At 35.2% G+C, this 26,747-nt stretch overlaps 2 protein-coding genes and 2 long non-coding RNA genes across 4 annotated transcripts; 2 read left to right on the top strand and 2 right to left on the bottom strand.

The window, feature by feature from the left end:
• The first annotated feature begins 1,721 nt into the window (after positions 1–1,721).
• On the top strand, positions 1,722–3,742 carry LOC9313412. The gene is made up of 3 exons (XM_021024251.1): positions 1,722–1,738; positions 2,020–2,100; positions 2,291–3,742. The coding sequence occupies exon 3, from the start codon at positions 2,950–2,952 to the stop codon at positions 3,535–3,537; it is 588 nt and encodes a 195-aa protein (XP_020879910.1). The 5' UTR covers positions 1,722–1,738; positions 2,020–2,100; positions 2,291–2,949; the 3' UTR covers positions 3,538–3,742.
• A 2,133-nt stretch (positions 3,743–5,875) lies between these two features.
• Positions 5,876–9,501, top strand: LOC110228116. The gene is made up of 2 exons (XR_002331732.1): positions 5,876–7,378; positions 7,536–9,501. It is a non-coding gene; the product is annotated as an uncharacterized LOC110228116 (long non-coding RNA).
• Positions 9,502–18,178: 8,677 nt separating this feature from the next.
• LOC110228025 lies at positions 18,179–18,907 on the bottom strand. The gene is made up of 3 exons (XR_002331619.1): positions 18,437–18,907; positions 18,324–18,355; positions 18,179–18,201 (listed from the first exon to the last, which is right to left on the bottom strand). It is a non-coding gene; the product is annotated as an uncharacterized LOC110228025 (long non-coding RNA).
• A 1,331-nt stretch (positions 18,908–20,238) lies between these two features.
• LOC9311734 lies at positions 20,239–21,996 on the bottom strand. Its single transcript, XM_021026159.1, has 2 exons — positions 21,977–21,996; positions 20,239–21,798 (listed from the first exon to the last, which is right to left on the bottom strand). Exon 2 carries the CDS (start codon positions 20,824–20,826, stop codon positions 20,239–20,241), a length of 588 nt encoding a protein of 195 aa, XP_020881818.1. The 5' UTR covers positions 20,827–21,798; positions 21,977–21,996.
• Positions 21,997–26,747: the final 4,751 nt, after the last annotated feature.

Genomic DNA, 26,747 nt, shown 5'->3' with positions numbered 1-26,747 from the left:
CTCCTTTGGATTTATGTGGCTCTTATGAGTTAACGGGGTTTTTTTTTTGGCATTTCTTTGGTTTATTTTCTTAGTTTTATGAGAAGTTTTTTAAAGTTTTTATGACGTTAGTGTTTGCCTTTATAAAGAAGACATACACGATTATAAATCTCGACCTCTCCACATAATTTAGTTGTCCTATTATTTTCTCACTAAAAACGCATACAATGTGGACTGGAGATCGTAAGTGACCTTCAGTATCTTGACAACAAATCTATATTGGTGATCGGAGCTACTGGCTTCTTAGGAAAGAGTACTGATCTATATCTCTCTGTATAATTGTCTTTAGATATATTGGCAATAACGCTTCTTAAAATTTTGTAACGTCCATTAATTAGTTTTAATTTTTTACAAGGGGTATTTGCTAACAAATCCTTTGAATTAATTATACGAGAGTCAATTTCATAAAGAGGATGAAAGCAATATCAGCATTTTATTAATGGTTCTTGACATTGAAGCAGCTGGATCGACATGTGTTCAAAAATAAAATAAAAACTTTTTTGTTTATCAAGAAGATATACACTAAACTTCAAATAAATATTGTTTTTTTTTTCTTTTGAAATTTGTAATAAGTATTGTTAGTTGTTCTTAACTTTTATGTTAGCTTTCTTTTAACTTGTATGCAGTTTTTGTGGAGAAGATACTAAGGTTGCACCAAACTTGAGGAAACTATATCTTCTTCTTAGAGCATCAGACGAAAAATCTGCTACTGAGAGGTTCAACAAAGAGGTTTAATATCCACTTTTTACTACAATTTGCTAATTACTTTGATTAACTAGACCAAACACCTTGTTATTCAAAATTAAATATTGCTAGAAATATTTTAAAATTGTAATGTACCTACATTTAAATAATATTGCTTCAGTATGAATATTGAAAATGATACTTCGAGTTTTTAGGAGCTTATGTCCAAATATTGTAAATAAATATAAGTACCGATGCTAATTAATAGAAATGTTATAACCTTGAATTGTTCCAAATGTCTGTAGATTTTGGGAAAGGACTTGTTTTGAGGTGGTGGAGAAAAAGTATGTGATCACTATTGTGAATGGAGACATTTTCCTTGATGATTTGGGCCTTTATCATCAAGACTCCGAGTTGGAACATCAGATGGTCCACCAAGTAAATTAATACTATTATAACCAAATTTTATTCTTCTCAAAATTTAAGAAAAGAAAAAATAAATTATAAGTGAATTTTCTAACAATGTGAAACTTAAAAAATGTTAAATTAATCACATATGTACCACTTGGGATCAACACATTGGGAGCTACCAAAGCCCCGAATTTTGCCAAGAGATATCCTAAAGTATAAGTCTTTGTTCATGTTTCCACATGTATAAACACACACTCACACAAAATTGACAAATAATTAATTTTTTTGAAAAAACTTAGCCAGCTTCAAGCCACCTGAGCCTTGACCGAGACCATCACACAAGCTATGAAGGATTCGGACTCACTAGGTGATCCCTAGTTACATTTTAGTGTTGCTATCTACTTCATCTATTAAAATTCATAATTTCTTGAATATAAAATAGGGTAAAAATGTACGGATGGCCAAACACATACGTGTTCACGAAAGCAATGGGAGAAATGTTGGTAGGTGCAAAAAGGTAAAATATGTCGGTGGTGATAATTCGTCCTTCGACTATTACCAGCACTTTCAAAGAACCGTTCTCAAGTTGGACCGAGAAAATCAGGTAAAATATGAAAAAAAAATTAACTGATTAATATCAAATTATTAACTAGTGAAGTAACAACACTTTAATTTATATATAGGACTGTGGATAGTCTAGCTGTTGGGTATGGTACAGCAAAACTCACATGTTTCCTTGGTGATCTTAACGCTATTTCAGATGTCGTATCTACTTTCATCTTTCTACATACACATTTGTGATTTTTTGTATAAGATTATAGTGTCCGCATAGAGAAACTGCATAAATATATTACTGAATTGTTTTATAATTATTTGATGGACTAGATTCTTGCAGACATGGTAGTCAATGCGATGCTAGTATCAATGGCTGTTCGGGCTGGTAGACAGAAAGAGATGATTTATCATGTGAGTTCTTTAATGAAAAATCTATTAAAATGAGATAATGCCGGAGATATCATACATGTATTTCTCAAACAAACCATGGACCAACAAAGAAGGGATGGTGATTCGGGTAAATAAAATAAAGTTTTTGAGTTCTATGCCTATAGTTTTCATAGGTACATGACCATTCATTACTTACTTCCTTTGAAGGTAGTATTTCGAACCATCTGTCATGTGGTGAACTTATATTTTAAGACAAGGGTCCAGGAGATGGGACTATATAGCAAAAGGGTAAACTGGACATGGTTAGAGTTATTATGGATCCTAAAGAGGAAGCAAAATTCACTGTTAGCAAGCTTATACTTGGAGAATTGTGGCTGAAAGCAAGCAGAGTTCCGTACGAAAAGGACTATGATGATATTGTTCCTCTTATGCTAATTTACTATGTATGAGTTAACGTACTTAAGAAAAATGTATTATCTACCAAATTCTCTATTATTCGTCTATTATTCCTCTACCTCTAAACTACCAAAAAAAAACTTATAATATAGAAAATTAATGGGATAATAAGAAGTTTAGATCTCAGTCAGTTGGTAACAATACCAATATACCATGTGCTACATATTTCAAATCTAAAGAAAGGAAAATTATCTAATTTGTTGTCATAATGCTGGTCAAATCAAAACTAAATTATTTTCTTACTAATTAAAATGGTCAACTAATCAACAAAAAAAATATTGAACAGTTTGACATATTGCTAATAAATTAAATCATTTTAGTATGGTATATAATCTATTAGTATTTAATTTTGAAGATATTTTATAGCCTATATATAAATCTCACTTAAGTTCCAAAAAACATAGAACAAGAAAAATGGTTGCTTACATCGATAAAAACTTTTCACCAGCTTGTTTACTGGTTTTACTTCTTTTTGTTGTCTCATCATATGCAAAGTTTAGTACCATGGTTACAACATATGAGATCCACACTTTATGCACCAAACCAGCTGTAAAATCTTCATTGTGTTTTGAGGTTCTAAAAGCAACTCCTGAAATTGCTAGACTAGATTTTTCTGGTCTCGCCAAATATTTGATCAATTATCATGCTCAAAATATTTTGGATACGCTGAAGCAATTTAAATTATCAAGAGGCTATATACCGGATATTAATTCTGAATATCGCTTATGTAAAGAATTATATAAAGATGCTCTCGACAAATGTCCTTATGCCCTCAAATATTTGGCTGCCAAAGACTATTACAACTTCAAAATTATGGTAGCTCAAACGATGGGAGATATGAATAATTGTATTTATGATGATTTGTCAACAATGAAGCCAGTACCACAATTTTTCATAACGAAAACTAATGATATTCAAGAAATTGGTAACCTTATCATAGTATTTGTCGATTGTTTCATACTAAATGAACCAAGATACTGTATTAATTCTCGCAATCTATAATTATAATAATATTTAGTATGGTTCTTGTCTTTATCCCGAAAAAAGTAATAAAGATGTAAGAATTTGAATTATGATTTTATCCTTCTCATTTATGTTTCGAAAATAGCAAATGCACCCTACGATAATCAATCCAAGGGCTAGTTCAATCTAGTTAGATTCTCAAACCATTTTGCTACTTTAACATTTTGACAGTATCGTCAATTTTATTCATTTATTGTAGACAGTGGCGGAGGTAGAAATTTATGTTATGGGGGTCAAAAAAATTTTTTATCGTTATAAGATAATACACTAAAAACTTTAATATTTTTTTTGGTGTTTTGTAAAAATTGAAATAATATTAGGTGAGTATTTCTTTTATTTAAAGTTAATTATGGGTCTAAAATTTTAGTGAAAATCAAACTTTCAAATATTTAAACTATTTTTTCTTTCAAGTTGCAATATTAATTTTGTATTGGGGTCAAAATTTATTATAAGTTGGGGTCATTAGAATTATTGCTAATGACATATAATGGATTTTTAAAAATTCATGGGGGTCAACTGACCCCCCTATCAAACCTCTGGCTCCGCCACTGATTGTAGATATTTATAAGAATCTAAAAATCTTTTTTACCCCGTAAGCACCGGTTAATCCCCGCCTACACCATTTAAGTGCTAGACTACCTAACAATTACACCTTTCGTTTCAATGAGTTTATCGAATAGAACTAATAACTGCTCACTTTCTTACATGCATAATGCTTTTTCTTTATTCTAAAACATGAATACGCACAGTTATTAGTAATATTAAGATATCAATATTACACTAGCTATTACTGTCACAACCAACCAGCGGCAGAGACATAATTAATAAACTATAAGATAAGGAATCACACAAATTAAAACATTGAAAGCATGAAAACAAGAGTAGAGATTCTAGTATCTAAAAGCATCACAATCATGGTTACGTGTTGAATCTATGAGTACGCTCCCGCGTGTACAACGTTGTTGTAATGGTCGTCTTTGTTTAGGGATTTTTTAGTCCCTTACTTGTATTATACATGTGTGCTTAATTAGATTTTGTTTTCTTTAACATATTTCCGTGTATGTTGTGCAAGATGCAAAACATCTCTTTACGTAATTAAGTTTCCTTTCAATCTCATGTCATTAAGCTTTTTCAAAATGTGAACGTATTGAAGATTCTTTAAATCCTTTAACAAAGGGAAAAAGATTCCTTAAAACAAAAAAGGTTGGAACAATAAAAAAGATTGACAAAAAATATTCCAATATTGGTTTTAACAAGTGGTAATACTTCATATATAGTAGAGGAAAGGTTGGTCATGACCATCGAGAAACATGTAGACCAGGCCATGTGATGTAATTTGAAGATGATAATTCGGTCATATTCAACATATTAACAATGAGCAGAGCATGTGATTTTTTTTGGGTATGTATAGGTTGGACAGAGCATCTGAGGTGTTACGTTGAGTAGAAAACATGAATTTGACGTAACGAAAAGAAGGACAAGAAAATGTGAGATAGTGATTAATCATAGCAACTCTGATTGTAACATTCGTGTCCGATGGTCGGTCCGCTATGTACGGGAGACTTTAAAACTTGTTTACCGATCCTAAAAATCACCACATGATATTTTCTTGTGTTTTGTCTTCATTCACACACTTCCGACAATGGCTTCTGGAATGTCACCCATCCTGAAATTGCTCCAGCTGAAGCACCCTTAACTGTGGAGTTCTCTCAGGACAGTTGACCAAAAAGAGAAGTGTCTTTTGGTGACATAGGTGGCCAAATTAATTCTTTTAAACTTCTATGCATGCACCACCATATTCCTGAAACTGGGGTGTTACAATTCACCCCCACTAACAGATCGCAACGTCCTCCTTGCGGACCAAGACCGTCACCCCCGACGTTGTGAGCCCTCTTGACTCCACATTCGCCTAGGTTTGGCTCTGATACCACTTATAACGCCCCGACCGCCATCTCTTTTAATAGGCCCCACATCCTCTTTTGGCCCGTAAGCCCACCATCTTCCAATGGTCGATATGCTATGTCTGGGAAGCTTTAAAAACTTGTTAACGACCCTACAAATCACCACATGATTTTTTCCCGTGTTTTGTCCTCACGCACACAGTTCTGATAACCACTTCTCGGAAGGTCACTCATCCTGAAATTGCTCCAGCTCAAGCACTCTTAACTGTGAAGTTCTCTCAGTATGGTTGACCGAAAAGATAAGTGCCCTTTGGTGACATAAATGGCCAAATTAATTCTTTTAAACCTCTCTGCATACACCACCATATTCCTGAAACCAGGGTGTTACACTGATACAATATAGATCTATCCTCATAATTTAGAAGCTCTTCTATTTTTTATTTAAAATATGTAATTTAAATTATGTAATAGGACAACGTTATTTAGAAGCTCTTACATAGACCTATATATTGGGATGAGAGTTTACAAATATAAGAAATGAAGAATAATGTATGGTTTCAAGATTTAGAGTTCAAGGAAATAATGTTGCTTTTAATTTCTCTCATAAGCTCTTGTCACTAATACGTTTACAAAAGGATGTGGGAGGGGTCTAGGACTAATCCTTGAAGAAAGGGTATCCCACAAGTAGGGTTCTTCCAGATTTTCAAATGGACCGTAAGCAATGGGCTTATATCCGCTGACCAAAGAGATAAAGCTGAGCAATTCTGCGTTTTAGGGAGAATTGTAACAACCCTCTCCACAATTGTGGGCTTTTATTGTTTTAGCTTTAGGATTAAGTCCATGTGATTGCCTGATTGGTAAGCCACAAAAACGTCAAGGCCTAGTCATTGTTGGCACATGTATATGTAAATATGTATGCATCTCCCTCTCCGTTAAGATAAAAAAAACCCTTGCCGCTTTTGCCGAGAGAAATAATTGTCATGAGTCTTTGGCTCTTTGCTATCGCCGTTATCGTCTTGTTCGTGTCTCTTCCACCACTGATATTGTTGTATTTTCTCAGCGGCCACGTTGCCTTGGTCGGAGAAGAAGAGAAATATGGGAAGAAATTGGTTGTGACGGAGAAATTGGAAGCGAAGATGGAGGAGACATCACGGATCTTAACCGTTCAACCCCGGAACCAATGGCAATGGAGACGAGATCATTCCACAATGACGCCAAATCACTGATGAGTCTATTTCGTAGCCAAGTAGAGATGGTGGTATTGAGATCAGTTGAAGGGAAGAAAAAGAAACAAGAAGAAGGGAAAAGAGGAAGCAGGAAGAACAGTTTCAAGAGGGTGTTTTGAAGGGAGAATTCTCGTCATACCAGAGAGAATCAGATGACAAGTAAGACATCTCTGGAAATATCTCGTTGCCATAAATCTACAGCAACTGACGGAGTTTGAATCGGGGTTATATTCCATAAGTTATTTGCATTGCTTTCCGTGCAAGAAACCACTTAATCTGTTAAAAACTGGTAAGCATAGAACCCTAGAAAACAGATCTGACGCATCATATTTAGGAGAACGTGGGTGTTTCATCTAATGTCCGATCTGACTGGAATTGGTGTAGATCTTCATGATACTACTGGCTGCATATTTAACGGTGGGATTAAGTTTCTAACGGTTAGAATTTGATTTATATATATGTTTCCAAGATATATTTATATAGAATAAATTTTGACGAAGTTTATATTGTTGCTCGGGTAAAGGAGTTTGGCTTGAGCCCAAAATTTGCAGGAGTCTTTAAGACTCTCATAATTATGTCTAGGTTGATGGAGATCCAAGGTGGAGTTTAATTCTATGCGGTTGGAGGCAAGCTAGTAATTTATCTAAAGGAGAAAGGAGAAGAGAGTTGTTCTTCATCTTCAATTAGGCTAAGGTGAGGGTGATATTTGCGAATATATAGTAACCTCTTTCCTTATATACTCTTCGATAGTTACCGAGTATAGGCTCGAGAATTATACATGAAATGCATTAGTGACATGATTTGATATCATGCTTAACATACATTAAATTATAAAACTGATAATATATAGGTATATGAGAAGAGAAAACTAAAGAGTATGTGAAGGATACTTGAGGAAGTTGGACTGTTATGGACCGACGGGTTCATCTACTTGTCATTAAGTGCTGTCGAGCAATGAGGAGAAGGCTCGAGCTACGGGCCGTGGTCTTCCATAAGTAGGCTTGAGTAGCCATGAGTTAAAAGAAACTCGAGTATCCATAAGTTAAAATACATAAAACTAGAAATGAATGTAAAATATCTTGTCGTGAGCAAGACGAATGCATGTTTGTTTGATTGATAGACATTCTGAATCTATACTAACTAATGGTTGTTGATTATATTTGGAACGTTTTTACTGTATGTCCACTGGGAAGAGTTGATATGTTCACTGAGTAAACTTGTTTTACTCACCCCTTTTTTTTCCTTTTTTTCCTCCAGGTTAGTAAGTTTCAAAAGTTACGGGTTGAAGTTTGTTCGTTGGTGACTTTTAAAGAAATAAACGTTTTGGTAAGACTGGATGAATAACATACAGTCCTATCCTTTATGGCGTGACGGGTGTTACATTCAATCCATGGCCTAGAATAACATGACGACTTTTCCATCATACTAGAACCACGAGCCCACTAGCCCACCAAAATAGAACCACTAGCCCATCACTTTAACTTCTTGATTTTATAATTATAGATATTCTTAGTCTAATGGTCACATATCACTTCAAAGTCCTTTTTAGGGGAACAAAAAGATCTTGTGCCAATTAACCTTTGTGACTACCAGTCAACTTAGTCTTCAGAAACCTTTTAATCACTCTTTCTGATATATTGTTCACATTTTTGTTATCTTGATACAATGTAAAAGATAGTCATTTTATATATGAAAGTTGTAGTGGAAGAGAGAGAGATGGAGCCCACATTTGAAGCCCACTGTAATGGGCCAAAACATTTGAATTCATATAATTATCAATATTCATGTAAATTCTTACCAATGTAGAGCCCACAACAAAAACGATTTTACTCGATTTTTTTTAGTGATAAAATACAACGTTATAGTATCTTGAAACTCGTGTTTAAACGACACTACTTCAATCAATCTAATTCTTTTGTTTTTTAGCCAAACTTACGGATTGACTATCGGCTTTTGGATCAAATACTAGTTGAAACAAATATTAGTTAAATGGTGCAAGATTAACTTATAATTTTTGTATGAATTTGTATTGCCCATTCATTCATATGCACATATTACTATGGTTGTCTATAATTCACATATAAATTGACCGTTTATTTGAAAATACTATGTAATTTTCCACCGACTTAAGTTCTACACCAATGACACTTGGAACCATACACGAACCACTTTAAATTAGGTAGTGCTTGGAACAATACACGAACCACTTTAAATAAGGTAGTGTGGCACAAAGAGGTCCGGTTTGCTCAAGCCACACCGAAATACTCCGTCTATATTTGGTTAGCAGTTCAATATAGGCTTTCAACAGGTGGAATATGTTTTTTCGTGTGTGTCAAAAGTGCATAGAAACTCGAGATAACTTATTCTTCTCATGCAGGTTTATCTCGAAAATCTAGGCTGCTCTCACTGACGGTCTATTCAAAGCAAGATACTCAACTGATTGGTCTACTCGTATAACTTATGTTTCAGAGCATCAACAGAATCAAGTAGAAGGATACTTGGCTCGATATGTCCTCCAAGCTACGGTCTATGCGATCAGGAGGAAGCAAAATGGACGAAGACATGATGAAAAATATAACTAAGGAACTCAAATCACCAAGTGGATTGACAAGCAAGTTCGAAATCATCTTACAATAATTAAAAGTATGGGCGATAGGCGATAGGCGATATGATGAGGGTTTCCAAATTTGACTCAAAACATAGATTTTTTATATGATAGTCAAAATATAACTTTGTCTTATTTATCTCAACAAACCGTTGTACTAATTGTAAAAACATTATTTTTTTCTTTTAATATAATTAAACATTGCATTTAATAAAAAGTCTGCAATCACTACAAGAAAACAGTCGTTTTACGACTACGACAATAGTCACTACTTAGTCGTAAAACTGGATAATACGACTAGATTACGACTAATACCCATAGTCGTAAATATTTAGTCGCTAAAATAAATAGTCGTAAATTTAGTCGCCTTTTAACGACAAACATACGACTAATATATATGAGTCATATATTAGTCACTCATTAGTCGTAACATTTGATGACTATTTGGCGACTATGTTACGATTAATCAACACTCATATAAGGTCTGTTTAGTGCAGTCGTATACATAGTCGTTAATTTGTAGTGACTAAATGGCGTCTATTTTACGACTATAAATGCGACTATTGTAAGACAGTCATTACTTAGTCGTTAATAAAAGCGACTATATTGCGACTAATATACGACTTTTTTATGACTAATTGGCGACTATTGTTGCGACTAATATAAGAATTTGGCATTTCGGATTTTGTTTTCAAATTGTTTGGATTCCGATTTTGTTTCATTTCTGATTTTGTTTTGTAATTGTTTGGATTCCGATTTTGTTTCATTTCTAAGTTTGATTCCATAACCCAAACAACATTAATCTAAAACCAAATAAAAAAAAAAAGAACTCCAAATCAAATAAAAGCCAAAACACATACAAAAGTACATCATTCACTATCAAAGTACACATACACACCATTCACAATCAAAGACACTTATCAAAAACTGAGAGAGTGATAAAGTTTTTGTTCATGATAAAAGAGAGATGAAAAGGAGAAACCTATGGATCATTTTGAGGAAGAGGCGAGAGAGGGTCTGTGGTTTCTTGAGGAGCTGAATGAGTGGCCATGAAGTCCAGGAAGTGCGGATTGGTTTGCCGCAGATACTTCTCTACCAAAGACAAGTGCGCGAGCTTCTCCTTTTGCTCAGCCGCCACTCGGGTTTGCTCAGCTTTACGGGCAGCTTCCTCAAGATCTCTCTTTTCATTATATGCTGCCTGCTCTTCTATCTTGCGTTGAGCTTCCTTCGGCTGTTCTTGCAGATCCAGAAAGGATATAGATGAAGATGAAGACTGTCCATAGCGCTTGCGCTTGCCAAGAGTCTCTTTGAAGCTTCCAATTCCATACGGAATTCCTCTAGAATCTATCTCAATGGACTGTAAAAAAGTAAGAGAACTACGAAATAGTTTCAATCAAACTATTACCACTTAAAAAAATCGAGTAACATCGTTTTTGTTGTGGGCTCTACATTGGTAAGAATTTACATGAATATTGATAAGTTACTCAGATGTCATACAAATTAGGTGAAATGACCAGAAACATACAGATCTTTTTTTTATTACTATCATATTTCGGGTATATTTTATACCCAGCGTGCCCCTGTTAAACGTTACAGGAATAAACGTAATTACAAAAAATGCCACTGCCACGTCAGCAAAGCCGCGTCGCCACGTCAGAAATCGCTGACGTGTATTAATGAACTCAGCCGTAAAGAGATACAGTGGCAGTGACGGCTAAGTTACGGTATGTTGCGGCTGATTTAAGAAAAATGGCTGAGTTATGAGCAAACGACTGACTTACGAGTATAACCCAGCCTAGAGTTACGACTGACTTACTGAAATCTGTCTAAGTTATGAGAAAATTGCTGACATTCGAGCATAACCCAGCCTAAGTTACGGCTGAGTTTTCACCCGATGGTTGATTTGTCAAATTTTTGGCTGGGTTATTGCTTCGACACGGTTGACTTAACTTTCTCCGGCTAGCTGAGTTATCAAATACAGCTTAGTTATAGGATTACGTTACGGCTGATTTATGTTCAAGTGTCATAAATCAGCCGTAATGAGCTGGATTAACGGAAAACTCGGCCTCATTACGGCTGACTTAGTAGCGAAAGATTAATTACTAGAATAGCATGCAATGACGGCCGACTTATTAAACGTTACGGCTGAGTTGAGTTACAACATTAAACGGCTGAATTTGGCTGCCGTTTTTTCCTTTTTTAATTACTGTAATAGTATTCATGTTGCGACTGAGTTAAAGTTTTGTTTGATGGCTGGTTTAATTAGGCTGATTTACATTTTCGTTTGATGGCTTACTTGCCACTTCATCAATTAAAATATGACGTGGATGCAACATTCCATGTCATCATCATCAAAGGACAAAAAAATAGGGCCAAATTTTTTCAACTCGTCTTCTTCACCTGAGTTTTTCACATCACCGGAACTTCCAATTCTTCATCGTCTTCCTCATTCTTCTTCAATTTCTTTCATCCTTCTCCCGATATGGTTGATCCTGTTCCGGTAATTGTTGTTTTCGGTAATTGGGTATAGAAACACAAATATGTATTTAACACCGATGAAAGAGGGTGTAGAGTTGTGCAGATAGATGCGGAAACAACGCACGAAAAACTTGTGAAGTTTGTGGTCGATGATAAAGTTAGACGAAATGTTGCGTCTCTTATTGTTTTGCGGCAAATTTACATGTCACGGATGTGTTATATGCTTAAGGGAAGATGAAAGGTTCGGTCAATTTACATGTTACGGCTGAGTTATATGTTCCAGGGAAGACGAAAGATTCGGTAAAATTACATTACGGCTAAGTTATATGCTTAAGGAAATACGAAAGGTTCAGTCAATTTACATGTCACGGCTGAGTTATATGTTCTAGGGAAGACGAAAGGTTCGGTAAAATTACATTACGGCTGAGTTATATGTTTAAGGGAAGACGAAAGGTTCGGTAAATTTACATGTCACGACTGAGTTATATTCTCCAGAGAAGATGAAAGATGGGTGTATATTATGTTACAGCTGAGTTATATGCTTCAGGGAAGACAAAAGGTTCGGTAAATTACATATCACGACTGAGTTATCATTTAGGGAAGACGAAAGGTTGTGTAAATTATATGTTACGGCTGAGTTATATCATGGGAAGAAGAAAGGTTGTGTAAATTATATGTTACGGTTGAGTTACATCACGTTACGGCTGAGTTACATCACTTTACGGCTGATTTATAATACAGATCGGAAAGCAACATTTTTTTGGAGAAGACAATATGAAATTTATTTGTCAAATAACAACAATCAAATTAAGAAACGTAAAAATATGTTCGAGGGATACATAGGAGGAAGACTAAACCGTATGAATCAAAACATAGATAGAAGTAGAAATGTCTCCAAATAGATCGATTGAGAGGAAGATTAAACGAGAGACATGTAAAATCAAAGTAAAAGAGTAGCTATTCTTGATTTTAACTCAAACCTGTAACGAATCATGTAGAATTCCATAGATCTCTTTGATTTGGGTTTTGATTTTTGATGACTTTTTTCGTGAGCGAGGTTGCGAGTAGATCTGATGAAGCTTTTGATTTGGAACCCTATAGCAAGCGTTGTGGCTGTGGGGTCTAGGAAGATCCAGCCCAATCCTGCAATTTGAAGATCTCTGTAAATGTTGTACCCAAGTTAGTTGCAGATTATTTGATCTAAAAGATTTTTTGGATTTGGAAACAAAAAAAGAGAAGAGGGGAAATAAAATAAGTTTGAGGAGCGTGAGATTGGTGATGTGGATTAATGACATGGATAATCAAATTTTTATTTATTATTTTTAATTAAAAACGAATTAAAATTTATTAGTTAAAAAAACTAATGAAGGGTGTTAACTATAATTACACAAATGCTCAAAACATATGAGTAATTTTTAAAAGATATATGATAGTCTAATAATAAACATACTTTTCTATAACATCTGAGTAAATTTAATTATATGAATTAAAATGTTTTGGCCCATTACAGTGGACTTCTAATGTGGGCTCTATCTCTCTCTCTTCCACTACAACTTTCATATATAAAATGACTACCTTTTACCTTGTATCAATCAAGAAGTTTCGCTAACAAAACTGTGAACAATATATCAGAAAGAGTGATTAAAAGGTTTCTGAAGACTAAGTTGACTGGTAGTCACTAACGTTAACTGGCACAAGATCTTTTTATTCCCCTAAAAAAGACTTTGAAGTGATATGTGACCATTAGACTAAGAATATATATAATTATAAAATCAAGAAGTTGAAGTGATGGGCTAGTGGTTCTACTTTGGTGGGCTAGTGGCTCGTGGTTCTAGTATGATGGAAAAGTCGTCATGTTGTTCTAGGCAATGGATTGAATGTAATACCCGTCACGCCACAAAGGATAGGACTGTATATTATTCATCCATTCTTACCAAAACGTTTATTTCTTTAAAATTCACCAACGAACAAACTTCAACCCACAATTTTTGAAACTTACTAACTTGGAGAAAAAGAGAAAAAAAAAAAAAAAAGGGTGAGTAAAACAAGTTTACTCAGTGAGCAGATCAACTCTGCCCAGTAGACATATAGTAAAAACATTCCAAATATAATCAATAACCATTACTTAGCATAGATTCATAATGTCTATCAATCAAACAAAGATGCATTTGTCTTGCTCACAACAAGATATAGTATTTTACTTTCTTTTTAAATTTTAAGTATTTTAACTTATGGATACTCGAGCCTCTTTTAACTCATGGCTACTCAAGCTTACTTATGGAAGGCTACTCAAGCCTACTTATGGAAGACCATGGCCCGTAGCTCGATCTTTCCCCTTATTGCTCGACAGCACTTAATGACATGTATATGAACTCGTCGGTCCATTACAGTCCAAACTCCTCAAGTATCCTTCACATACTCTTTAGTTTTCTCTTCTTATATACTTATATATAATCATTTTTATAATTTAATGTATGTTAAGCATGACATCAAACCATGTCACTAATGCATTTTATGTATCATGTTACTAACGACCTAACTGTATCATGCACACAAATTCACATAAATAACCAAAGATAATTCTCGAGCCTATACTCGGTAACTATCGAAGAGTATATAAGGAAAGAGGTTACTGCATATCCGCAAATACCACTCTAACCTTAGCCTAATTGAAGATGAAGAACAACTCTCTTCTACTTTCTCCTTTAGACAAATTACTAGCTTGCCTCCAACCGCATACTATTAAACTCCACCTTGGATCTCCATCAACCTAGACATAATTATGAGAGTCTTAAAGACTCCTGCAAATTTTGGGCTCAAGCCAAGCTCGTTTACCCGAGCAACAATATAAACTTTGTCACAATTTTTTCTATGTAAATCTATCTTGGAAACATACACATAAGTCAAATTCTAACCGTTAGAAACTTAATCTCACCGTTGAATATGCAGCCAGTAGTATCATGAAGATCTACAGCAATTTCCAGTCATAGCGAACATTAGATGAACCGCCCACTGTAACATCCCGACCCCAAATTTGGGAGGTGGTGTCGGTCGACACCAATAATTTCTGGTTTGACATGTTCATTTTAAATCACCGGTTTAGTCATGAAGTGATTTGGAAAACCCTAGGTCTCATTTTAATAACGTTACAACCTCCTTTCTCTCCATTCTTTGAGTGTTTTGTCGTTCTAGAAAAGAGAGAAAGAGAGAGTTGGCTTTGTGGTTGACCTAGAGAGAAAAGAGAAGGGTTTGAGTGAGTTAAGGAGAGAAGAAAAGCTTGTTTTTGGTGTTAGCAAGAGGAGGAGGAGCAGATCAGCGGCTGTGGGTTGAGAGAAGGTTGTTGGAGTGCTAGATTCTTCTGTTCTTTCTCTCAAATCAATCCTAAATCGAGGTGAGTGCGTGACCATGGCTTATCTAAGCAAGTTGGGAAGTTTTGATGCTTTGTTTGAGTCTATAGGTTGACTGGGAATGATTTGAGGTGTGATTGTTGGTTGATATGAACATGTATGCTTGTATTTGTGCCTTGGGACGTGGGAGACTCGACGTGGGCAGCAGAAAGCCGAATCGGGAGAGGCGAGGTGCATTTTTCAGGTCTGCTGCAGCGTCGGTGTCTAGTGACGATCGACACCAGGAGGGTGTCGGTCGACACAAGGTATGGCTGGGAGCTTTTAAGCTTCCTGAAATTGCCTGGTTTCATTTGTTGATTGGTTTTGTTTAGTGTCTTGATTTTTCTATCTTGCTTGTGTATATAGCCTGTTGATGGGAATATCGTCTCACTAAGTATTTGTGATAATACTTATGCAGCTCTTTCTTTATGGTGCAGGTAAAGAAAAAGTGTGACGTGGAATCATGGCAAGGAAGAGAGGATGATCTAGGAACTCGTTTGGTTGCGTTTTATTATGTTGTTGGAACCTGTTTTTAGAACTATACTAGGATTGATGGATAGTTCTGGATATGTTTGTTTGATTATTTATTTATAAGAAATTGCATTTGTACTTGTTGGTTGCTGTTGTTTATTGGTTGATTTAATTAAGTATTTATGGGGATATTTAATTATGTTAAAAAAAAAAGGTTCGGGGCTTCACACCAACGTTCTCCTGAATATGCTGCGTCAGATCTGTTTTCTATGGTCCTATGCTTACCAGTTTTTGACAAAATAACAAATTTCTTACGCGGAAAGCAATGCAAATAACTTATGTAATATAATCCCGATTCAAACTCTGTCGGTTGCTGTGGATTTATGGCAACAAGATCTTTCGAGAGACTTCTTACTCGTCATCTGATTCTCTTTGGTATGACGAGAATTCTCCCTTCAAAACACCCTCTTGAAACTGGTCTTCCTCCTTCCACTTTTCCCTTCTTCTTGCTTCTTGCTTCTTTTTCTTCCCTTCAACTGATCTCCATACCACCATCTCTACTAGGCTACAAAATAGACTCATCAGTGCTTTGCCGGCATTGTGGAATAATCTCATCTCCATTGCCATTGGTTCCAGGGTTGAACGGTTAACATATGTGATGTCTCCTCCATCTCCGTTTCCAATGTCTCCGTCACAACCAATTTCTTCCCATGCTTGTCTTATTCGCCGACCAAGGCAACGTGGTCGCTGAGAAAACACAACACGATTAGTGGTGAAAGAGACATGAACAAGACGATAACGGCGATAGCAAAGACTCATGAAAATTATTTCTCTTTATTTATTTCTCTCGGCAAAAGCGGCAAGGGTTTACTTATCTTAACGGAGAGAGAGATGCTTACATATTTACATATACATGTGTCAACAATGACTAGGCCTTGACGTTTTTGTGGCTTACCAATCACATGGACTTAATCCTAATGTTAAAACAAAAAAACCCACAATTGTGGGAGAGGGTTGTTACAATTCTCCCTAAAACGCAGAATTGCTCAGCTTTATCTCTTTGGTCACGCGGGTATAGGCCCATTGCTTCGGGGCCTTTTAAAAATCTGGGAGAACCCTACCTACGGGACACCCTTTCTTCAAGAATTAGTCCTATGCCCCTCCCACATCCTTTTGTAAACGTATTAGTGACATGAGCTTATGAGAGAAATTAATAGCAGCATTATTTTCTTGAACTCTAAATCTTGAAACCATACATTATTCTTCATTTCTGATATTTGTAAACTCTCATCTCTATATATAGGTCTATGTAAGAGCTTCTAAATACCGTTGTCCTATTACATAATTTAAATTACATATTTTAAACAAAAAATAGAAGAGCTTCTAAACTATGAGGATAGTTCTATATGATATCAGTTTAACACTCCGGTTTCAGGAATATGGTGGTACATGCGCAGAGATTTAAAATAATTGATTTGGCCACCTATGTCACCAAAGGGCACTTATCTTTTCGGTCGACTGTCCTGAGAGAACTCCACAGTTAAGGGTGCTTGAGCTGGAGCAATTTCAGGATGGTGACCTTCCGATAAGTGTTTGTCGGAACTGTGTGAGTGAGGACAAAACACAGGGAAAGATTATGTGGTGATTTGTAGGGTCGGTAACAACTCTTTAAAGGTTCTCGGACATAGCGTACCGACCGTCGGAAGATGGTGGGATTACGGGCTGAAAGAGGACGTGTGGCCCATTAAAAGAGATGATAGTCGGGGCTTTATAAATGGTATTTGAGCCAAACCCAGGCGACTGTGGAGTCAAGAGGGCTTACACCGTCGGGGTGACGGACTTGGTCCGCAACGAGGACATTGCGATCTATTAGTGGGGGTGAATTGTAGCACTCTGGTTTCAGGAATATGGTGGTGCATGGGGAGAGGTCTAAAAGAATTAGTTTGGCCACCTATGTCATCAAAAGGCACTTATCTTTTTGGTCAACTGTCCTGAGAGAACTCTACAGTTAAGGGTGCTTCAGATGAAACAATTTCAGGATAGGTGACCTTCTGGAAGCTATTGTCGGAACTGTGTGAGTGAGGACAAAACACAGGGAAAGATCATGTGGTGATTTGTAGCTTCGATAACCAAGTTTTAAAGTCTCACGTACGTATCAGATACGGATGGCCCACGGACTCGAAAGAGGACGTGAGGCCCATTAAAAGAGGCGTGGTGGTCGGAGCGTTACAATCAGAGTTGCTATGATTAATCACTATCTCACATTTTCTTGTCCTTCTTTTCGTTACGTCAAATTCATGTCTGCTACTCAACGTAACACCTCAGATGCTCTGTCCAACCTATACATGCCCAAAAAAAATCCCCTGCTCATTGTTAATATGTTGAATACGAACGAATTAGCATCTTCAAATTACATCACATGGCCTGGTCTACATGTTTCTCGATGGTCATGACCAACCTTTCCTCTACTATATATGAAGTATTACCACTTGTTAAAACCAATATTGGAATTTTTTTGTCAATCTTTTTTATTGTTCCAACCTGTTTTGTTTTAAGGAGATTGTATAGTAAGCTCTCTGCAAATAGAAAGAAACAGAATAATAACCAAATTGAAAACCCCAATTATCCCCAGATCGATTATCCCCAAATCGAAATCCTAATTTGAAACCCAAATTGAAACCCTAACAATCTAACATACCTTTGACCGTGACAAAATAAGCCGAAATCTTCCTGCAAACAAAGGTAATAATCGACTGGAATCAATTACAACTTTTAAAAACCCTAAATCGAGACGAAATTTCACACAAGTACCGTTTATAGTTAGAGAGATGCAACACCAATCGAGTAGATCCCGTAAACACAAAGAGCTTGAATCGAATGATATGAGAGATTGTAAGAGAGCTTGAATCGAGTGAGAGATTGAATCGAGTGAGAGAGTGAGAGAGTGAATCGAGCGAGACAATGTAAGAGAGCTTGTTTTGAGTTCTCTGAGCTATACTTAAGAAAATATCGAGACTTTCAGAGGGAAAAGGAAATTTAGTTTCGGTTCAAGGCCAATTATTTTTAGGTTTTCCCGGTTCACTTTTAATAGCGTTTCCTGATAATTCTGCTATTAAAAACTATGCTATAAATACTTAGAAACCCAAATTATTAGGCGCATGTTTATATTTTTATCTGTTAAGAGTATTAATAGCGTTTCCAAAACTACAAACGCTATCTTAAACTCGTCCTATAACTTATAATAGCATTTGTGAACAAAACGCTATAGTATTGTGCTATTAAAAGCCAATATTCTTATAGTGTAGCTTCGATAACCAAGTTTTAAAGTCTCACGTACGTATCAGATACGGATGGCCCACGGACCCGAAAGAGGACGTGAGGCCCATTAAAAGAGGCGTGGTGGTCGGAGCGTTACAATCAGAGTTGCTATGATTAATCACTATCTCACATTTTCTTGTCCTTCTTTTCGTTACGTCAAATTCATGTCTGCTACTCAACGTAACACCTCAGATGCTCTGTCCAACCTATACATGCCCAAAAAAAATCCCCTGCTCATTGTTAATATGTTGAATACGAACGAATTAGCATCTTCAAATTACATCACATGGCCTGGTCTACATGTTTCTCGATGGTCATGACCAACCTTTCCTCTACTATATATGAAGTATTACCACTTGTTAAAACCAATATTGGAATTTTTTTGTCAATCTTTTTTATTGTTCCAACCTGTTTTGTTTTAAGGAATCTTTTTCCCTTTGTTAAAGGATTTAAAGAATCTTCAATACGTTCACATTTTGAAAAAGCTTAATGACATGAGATTGAAAGGAAACTTAATTACGTAAAGAGATGTTTTGCATCTTGCACAACATACACGGAAATATGTTAAAGAAAACGAAGTTTAATTAAGCACACAATATAATACAAGTACGAGACTTAAAAATCCCTAAACAAAAACGACCATCACAACAACGTTGTACACGCGGGAGCGTACTCATAGATTTCAACACGTAACCATGATTGTGATGCTTTTAGATACTAGAATCTCTACTCTTGTTTTCATGCTTTCAATGTTTTAATTTGTGTGATTCCTTATCTCATAGTTTATTAATTATGATCTCTGCCGCTAGTTGGTTGTGACAGTAATAGCTAGTGTAATATTGATATCTTATTATTACTAATAACTGTGCGTATTCATGTTTTAGAATAAAGAAAAAACATTATGCATGTAAGAAAGTGAGCAGTTATTAGTTCTATTCGATAAACTCATTGAAACAAAAGGTGTAATTGTTAGGTAGTCTAGCGGTTAAATGGTGTAGGCGGGGATTAACCGGTGCTTACGGGGTAAAAAAGATTTTTAGGTTCTTATAAATATCTACAATACATGAATAAAATTGACGATACTGTCAAAATGTTAAAGTAGCAAAATGGTTTGAGAATCTAACTAGATTTGAACTAGCCCTAGGATTGATTATCGTAGGGTGCATTTGCTATTTTCGAAACATAAATGTGAAGGATAAAATCATACATCTTTATTACTTTTTTAGGGATAAAATCATACATCTTTATTACTTTTTTAGGGATAAAGACAAGAACCATACTAAATATTATTATAATTATAGATCGCGAGAATTACCACAGTCTATTGGTTCATTTTGTATGAAACAATGGACAAATACTATGATAAAGTAACCAATTTCTTGAATATCATTAGTTTTAGTTATAAAAAATTGTGGTACTGGCTTCATTGTTGACAACTCATCATAAATACAATTATTCATATCTCCCATCGTTTGAGCTACCATAAATTTGAAGTTGTAATAGTCTTTGGCAGCCAAATATTTGAGGGCATAAGGACATTTGTCGAGAGCATCTTTATATAATTCTTTACATAAGCGATATTCAGAATCAATATCCGGTATATAGCCTCCTGATAATTTAAATTGCTTCAGCGTATCCGAAATATTTTGAGCATGATAATTGATCAAATATTTGGCGAGACCAAAAAAATCTAGTTTAGCAATTTCAGGAGTTGCTTTTAGAACCTCAAAACACAATGAAGATTTGACACCTGCTTTGGTGCATAAGGTGCGGATCTCATCTGTTGTAACCATGGTACTAAACTTTGCATATGATGAGACAACAAAAAGAAGTAAAACCAGTAAACAAGCTGGTGAAAAGTTTTTATCGACATAAGCAACCATTTTTCTTGTTCTATGTTTTTTTGGAACTTAAGTGAGATTTATATAGGCTATAAAATATCTTCAAAATTAAATACTAATAGATTATATACCATACTAAAATGATTTAATTTATTAGCAATATGTCAAACTGTTCAATATTTTTTTTGTTGATTAGTTGACCATTTTAATTAGTAAGAAAATAATTTAGTTTTGATTTGAACAGCATTATGACAACACATTAGATAATTTTCCTTTCTTTAGATTTGAAATATGTAGCACATGGTATATTGGTATTGTTACCAACTGACTGAGATCTAAACTTCTTATTATCCCATTAACTATCTATATTATAGATTTTATTTTTTGGTAGTTTAGAGGTAGAGGAATAATAGACGAATAATAGAGAATTTGGCAGATACTTTTTTGTTAAGTACGTTAACTCATACATAATAAATTAGCATAAGAAGACAATATAATCATAGTCCTTTTCGTACGGAACTCTGCTTGCTTTCAGCCACAATTCTCCAAGTAATAGCTTGCTTTTTTTTTTTTTTTTTTTTTTTTTTTTGTGCAAACCAAGTAATAGCTTGCTAACAGTGAATTTTGCTTCCTCTTTAGGATCCGTAATAACTCTAACCATGTCCAGTTTACCCTTTTGCTAGTCCCATCTCCTGGACCCTTGTCTTAAAATATAAGTTCACCACATGACAAATGGTTCGAAATACTACCTTCAAAGGAAGTAAGTAATGAATGGTCATGTACCTATGAAAACTAGGCATAGAACTCAAAACCTTTATATCATTGACCCGAATCACCATCCTTTCTTTGTTGGTCCATGGTTTGTTTGAGAAATACATGTATGCTATCTCCGGCATTATCTCATTTTAATAGATTTTTCATTAAAGAACTCACATGATAAATCATCTCTTTCTGTCTACCAGCCCGAACAGCCATTGATACTAGCATCGCATTGACTACCATGTCTGCAAGAATCTAGTCCATCAAATAATTATAAAACAATTCAGTAATATATTTATGCAGTTTCTCTATGCGGACACTATAATCTTATACAAAAAATCACAAATGTGTATGTAGAAAGATGAAAGTAGATACGACATCTGAAATAGCGTTAAGATCACCAAGGAAACATGTGAGTTTTGCTGTACCATACCCAACAACTACACTATCCACAGTCCTATATATAAATTAAAGTGTTGTTACTTCACTAGTTAATAATTTGATATTAGTCAGTTAATTTTTTTTTCATATTTTACCTGATTTTCTCGGTCCAACCTGAGAATGGTTCTTTGAAAGTGCTGGTAATAGTCGAAGGACGAATTATCACCACCGACATATTTTACCTTTTTGCACCTACCAACATTTCTCCCATTGCTTTCGTGAACACGTATGTGTTTGGCCATCCGTACATTTTTGCCCTATTTTATATTCAAGAAATTATGAATTTTAATAGATGAAGTAGATAGCAACACTAAAATGTAACTAGGGATCACCTAGTGAGTCCGAAATCCTTCATAGCTTGTGTGATGGTCTCGGTCAAGGCTCCGGTGGCTTGAAGCTGGCTAAGTTTTTTCAAGAAAATTAATTATTTGTCAATTTTGTGTGAGTATGTGTGTATACATGTGGAAACATGAACAAAGACTTAAACTTTAGGATATCTCTTGGCAAAATTCGGGGCTTTGGTAGATCCCAATGTGTTGATCCCAAGTGGTACATATGTGATTAATTTAACATTTTTTAAGTTTCACATTGTTAGAAATTCACTTATAATTTATTTTTTCTTTTCTTAAATTTTGATAAGAATAAAATTTGGTTATAATAGTATTAATTTACTTGGTGGACCATCTGATGTTCCAACTCGGAGTCTTGATGATGAAGGCCCAAATCATCAAGGAAAATGTCTCCATTCACAATAGTGATCACATACTTTTTCTTCACCACATCAAAACAAGTCCTTTCCCAAAATCTACAGACATTTGGAACAATTCAAGGTTATAACATTTCTATTAATTAGCATCGCTCTAAGATCGATACTTATATTTATTTACAATATTTGGACATAAGCTCCTAAAAACTCGAAGTATCATTTTCAATATTCATACTGAAGCAATATTATTTAAATGTAGGTACATTACAATTTTAAAATATTTCTAGCAATATTTAATTTTGAATAACAAGGTGTTTGGTCTAGTTAATCAAAGTAATTAGCAAATTGTAGTAAAAAGTGGATATTAAACCTCTTTGTTGAACCTCTCAGTAGCAGATTTTTCGTCTGATGCTCTAAGAAGAAGATATAGTTTCCTCAAGTTTGGTGCAACCTTAGTATCTTCTCCACAAAAACTGCATACAAGTTAAAAGAAAGCTAACATAAAAGTTAAGAACAACTAACAATACTTATTACAAATTTCAAAAGAAAAAAAAAAACAATATTTATTTGAAGTTTAGTGTATATCTTCTTGATAAACAAAAAAGTTTTTATTTTATTTTTGAACACATGTCGATCCAGCTGCTTCAATGTCAAGAACCATTAATAAAATGCTGATATTGCTTTCATCCTCTTTATGAAATTGACTCTCGTATAATTAATTCAAAGGATTTGTTAGCAAATACCCCTTGTAAAAAATTAAAACTAATTAATGGACGTTACAAAATTTTAAGAAGCGTTATTGCCAATATATCTAAAGACAATTATACAGAGAGATATAGATCAGTACTCTTTCCTAAGAAGCCAGTAGCTCCGATCACCAATATAGATTTGTTGTCAAGATACTGAAGGTCACTTACGATCTCCAGTCCACATTGTATGCGTTTTTAGTGAGAAAATAATAGGACAACTAAATTATGTGGAGAGGTCGAGATTTATAATCGTGTATGTCTTCTTTATAAAGGCAAACACTAACGTCATAAAAACTTTTAAAAACTTCTCATAAAACTAAGAAAATACAACAAAGAAATGCCAAAAAAAAAACCCCGTTAACTCATAAGAGCCACATAAATCCAAAGGAGCACACACTGCACAGACCACCGATCACTCGAAGAGAGGGCCACTGCTTAAAACTCAACCGGCTTTCTCCACCTAGCTTCGCCGCTTTCCTCAGCATTACCGATGTCTTAGATAAGGACAGAAGTCTAAAAAGCCACGTCTCAAAGAGGATTTAGTGATATAGGTAAAGAGATGCCGAAACAAGGGACGAATCCACCTTCTTGAAAGCTTTGATACCGGAAAAAGGAGAAGTAGAGTCTGCTACGGCAAGGCAGAGACTCGAAAATATGAAATTTATGTGAACAAAGATTACATTAAATGAATTTTGTTGCAAAAATATAACGCCCGACCGTCCTTAGAGCATCTCCAAAGGAGACCTCAAATCTTCAAATATAAGGTTTTTTGTTCTCCAAAGGCAACCTCAAAACCTTAAATTTTAAGGTTTTGAATAGTGAAACCTCATATTTGAGGTCTCACTATTCAAAACCTCAAATTTGAGGTTTCATCTTTTTTATTTGCATTTTGGTCCTCACAATTATTTCTATCTTATAAATACTTTGACTAATTTGTTATTTTAACATATTAAGCCTTAAAATTTTATGGCAATAAACGAAAGTACTTGATTTCAATATTTATTATCTCACAATCTACAAATAAAAAATAAAGAGACTCATCTAGCTCTTCAAAATGCATAGATTGATCATATATGGAAGCATTACGGAAATAATTAGGTTCAATAATTTGGTAATTTAGCTTTATTTTATGATTTTGTTTGTGTTTTTTATTATTGTTTTGTGCAATTCTATTTTATAACGTAATATCTAACTAATTAATATTGCTTGTAATATTTTTAATATGTGTTTTATTGTTATTTATAAAAATCTTAGTTTTATGTAATTATAATCAATAGCAAGGACTATTATGCAAAATACAATTTTTTTTGAAGTTAAATTTGTGGTTTTCTTTTGGAGAGACATAACCCTAAACCTCACAACCTCAAATTTGAGATCCCTTTGGAGATGCTCATACAAGTGAGCACCCATGTCCTCTCTCAGATATGTGGGTCTCACTCCTATGCGAAGGTTTATCTGTCATGTCCGGGAGGCTTTAAAGACTTTTTACGGATCCTACAAATTACCACACGATCTTTTCATGTGTTTTATCTTTACTCACATAGTTCCGATTATCACTTTCCGGAAGGTCACCCATCCTGAAACTTTCTCAGCTCAAGCACGCTTAACTGTAGAGTTCTCTCAGGACAGTTGACCAAAAATGTAAGTGTACTTTGGTGATATAGGTGGTGGTGAGAAGAAGAGAGAGGGTTGATTTCGGTTTGGGTGTGGGGAAGAAGAGAAAGAAAGTGAAGGGAAGATGGAGATAAAAGCAGTTGGATGGGCGAATTTTGAAGGCTTGCCAATTTATGGAGTCGTTCATGGTATTGCGGGCTAGATAATCAACGGTGGGATTTCGTTTTTACGGTTTGTTCTTGTTATTATTATATGTTTCCGAGACAGTTTGGCATAGAGAAAACAATGGCAAGTTGTATTGTTGGTTGGGAAAATGAGCTCGGTTTGAGTTGAACCTTGTAGAAACTTCCATGTATTATGGAGTTAGGTCCTGGTTGTTGGAGAACCATTATGGAGCTCAAGAGTGTGTGGTTAAAGTTAAGATGGTGAATTAGATGGTTCATCGGAAAAGCGTTCCCCTTGGCTGGACGGAATGGGGTATATATTTCAGGGATTACTTTCGCTAGGCGGAAAGTAATCGGGTAACTAATTTCTTTAGAAGAATAGTCACTAATCGAGGCGGATAGGGTGGGTCTAGCAATTAAACGGAGAATAATCAGATTAGGCAGAGATTTTTTGAACAGAGATTCTTACCACTCAAGAGAAAATATCAAAAGATGTAGTCTAATGTAATCTTTGTCCATAAATTTGAAGTAGTTGTGGATGCCCACAAAACGTCGATTGATCTTTAAGCATTTAATAACCCAAGTGTTTTATGGAACAAGAACAGTTTCATGGAACAAGAACAGTTTCAAGATTGGTTATTGTGGGCATCGTTTGGAGGTTGTAACGATGTCCGATCGAGCTGCCAATTTATGGAGTCGTTCATGGTATTGCGGGCTAGATAATCAACGGTGGGATTTCGTTTTTACGGTTTGTTCTTGTTATATTTATATGTTTCCGAGACAGTTTGGCATAGAGAAAACAATGGCAAGTTGTATTGTTGGTTGGGAAAATGAGCTCGGTTTGAGTTGAACCTTGCAGAAGCTTCCATGTATTATGGAGTTAGGTCCTGGTTGTTGGAGAACCATTATGGAGCTCAAGAGTGTGTGGTTAAAGTTAAGATGGTGAATTAGATGGTTCATCGGAAAAGCGTTCCCCTTGGCTGGACGGAATGGGGTATATATTCCAGGGATTACTTTCGCTAGGCGGAAAGTAATCGGGTACCCAATTTCTTTAGAAGAATAGTCACTAATCGAGGCGGATAGGGTGGGTCTAGCAATTAAACGGAGAATAATCAGATTAGGCAGAGATTTTTCGAACAGAGATTCTTACCACTCAAGAGAAAATATCAAAAGATGTAGTCTAATGTAATCTTTGTCCACATAAATTTGAAGTAATTGTGGATGCCCACAAAACGTCGATTGATCTTTAAGCATTTAATAACCCAACGTTTGTACTGTAAACATAGCGGATATCCGTATCCGTATCCACGAATAACCGGAAATAGTGTTTTAAAATCCTAAATTCATTAATATCATACATAAAAAGTTTTAAAAACACACGAAAAAACACATTCCCCCGACCCCCTCCCCCACCTCCCCCCACATAAATTTGAAGTAGTTATGGATGCCCACAAAACGTCGATTGATCTTTAAGCATTTAATAACACAACGTTTGTACTGTAAACATAGCGGATATCCGGTTTTTTAAGA

The sequence above is a fragment of the Arabidopsis lyrata genome, assembly GCF_000004255.2.
Source record: "Arabidopsis lyrata subsp. lyrata unplaced genomic scaffold ARALYscaffold_5, whole genome shotgun sequence".
Classification (NCBI taxonomy): domain Eukaryota; kingdom Viridiplantae; phylum Streptophyta; class Magnoliopsida; order Brassicales; family Brassicaceae; genus Arabidopsis; species Arabidopsis lyrata.
Note: the sequence above shows the minus strand (reverse complement) of the source record. Positions and strands in the feature narration are given on the sequence as shown.

Excerpts from the sequence above, each read along its gene's own strand:
- LOC9313412 (XM_021024251.1), top strand. The coding sequence starts at position 2,950 with ATGGTTGCTTACATCGATAAAAACTTTTCACCAGCTTGTTTACTGGTT.
- LOC9311734 (XM_021026159.1), bottom strand. The coding sequence starts at position 20,826 with ATGGTTGCTTATGTCGATAAAAACTTTTCACCAGCTTGTTTACTGGTT.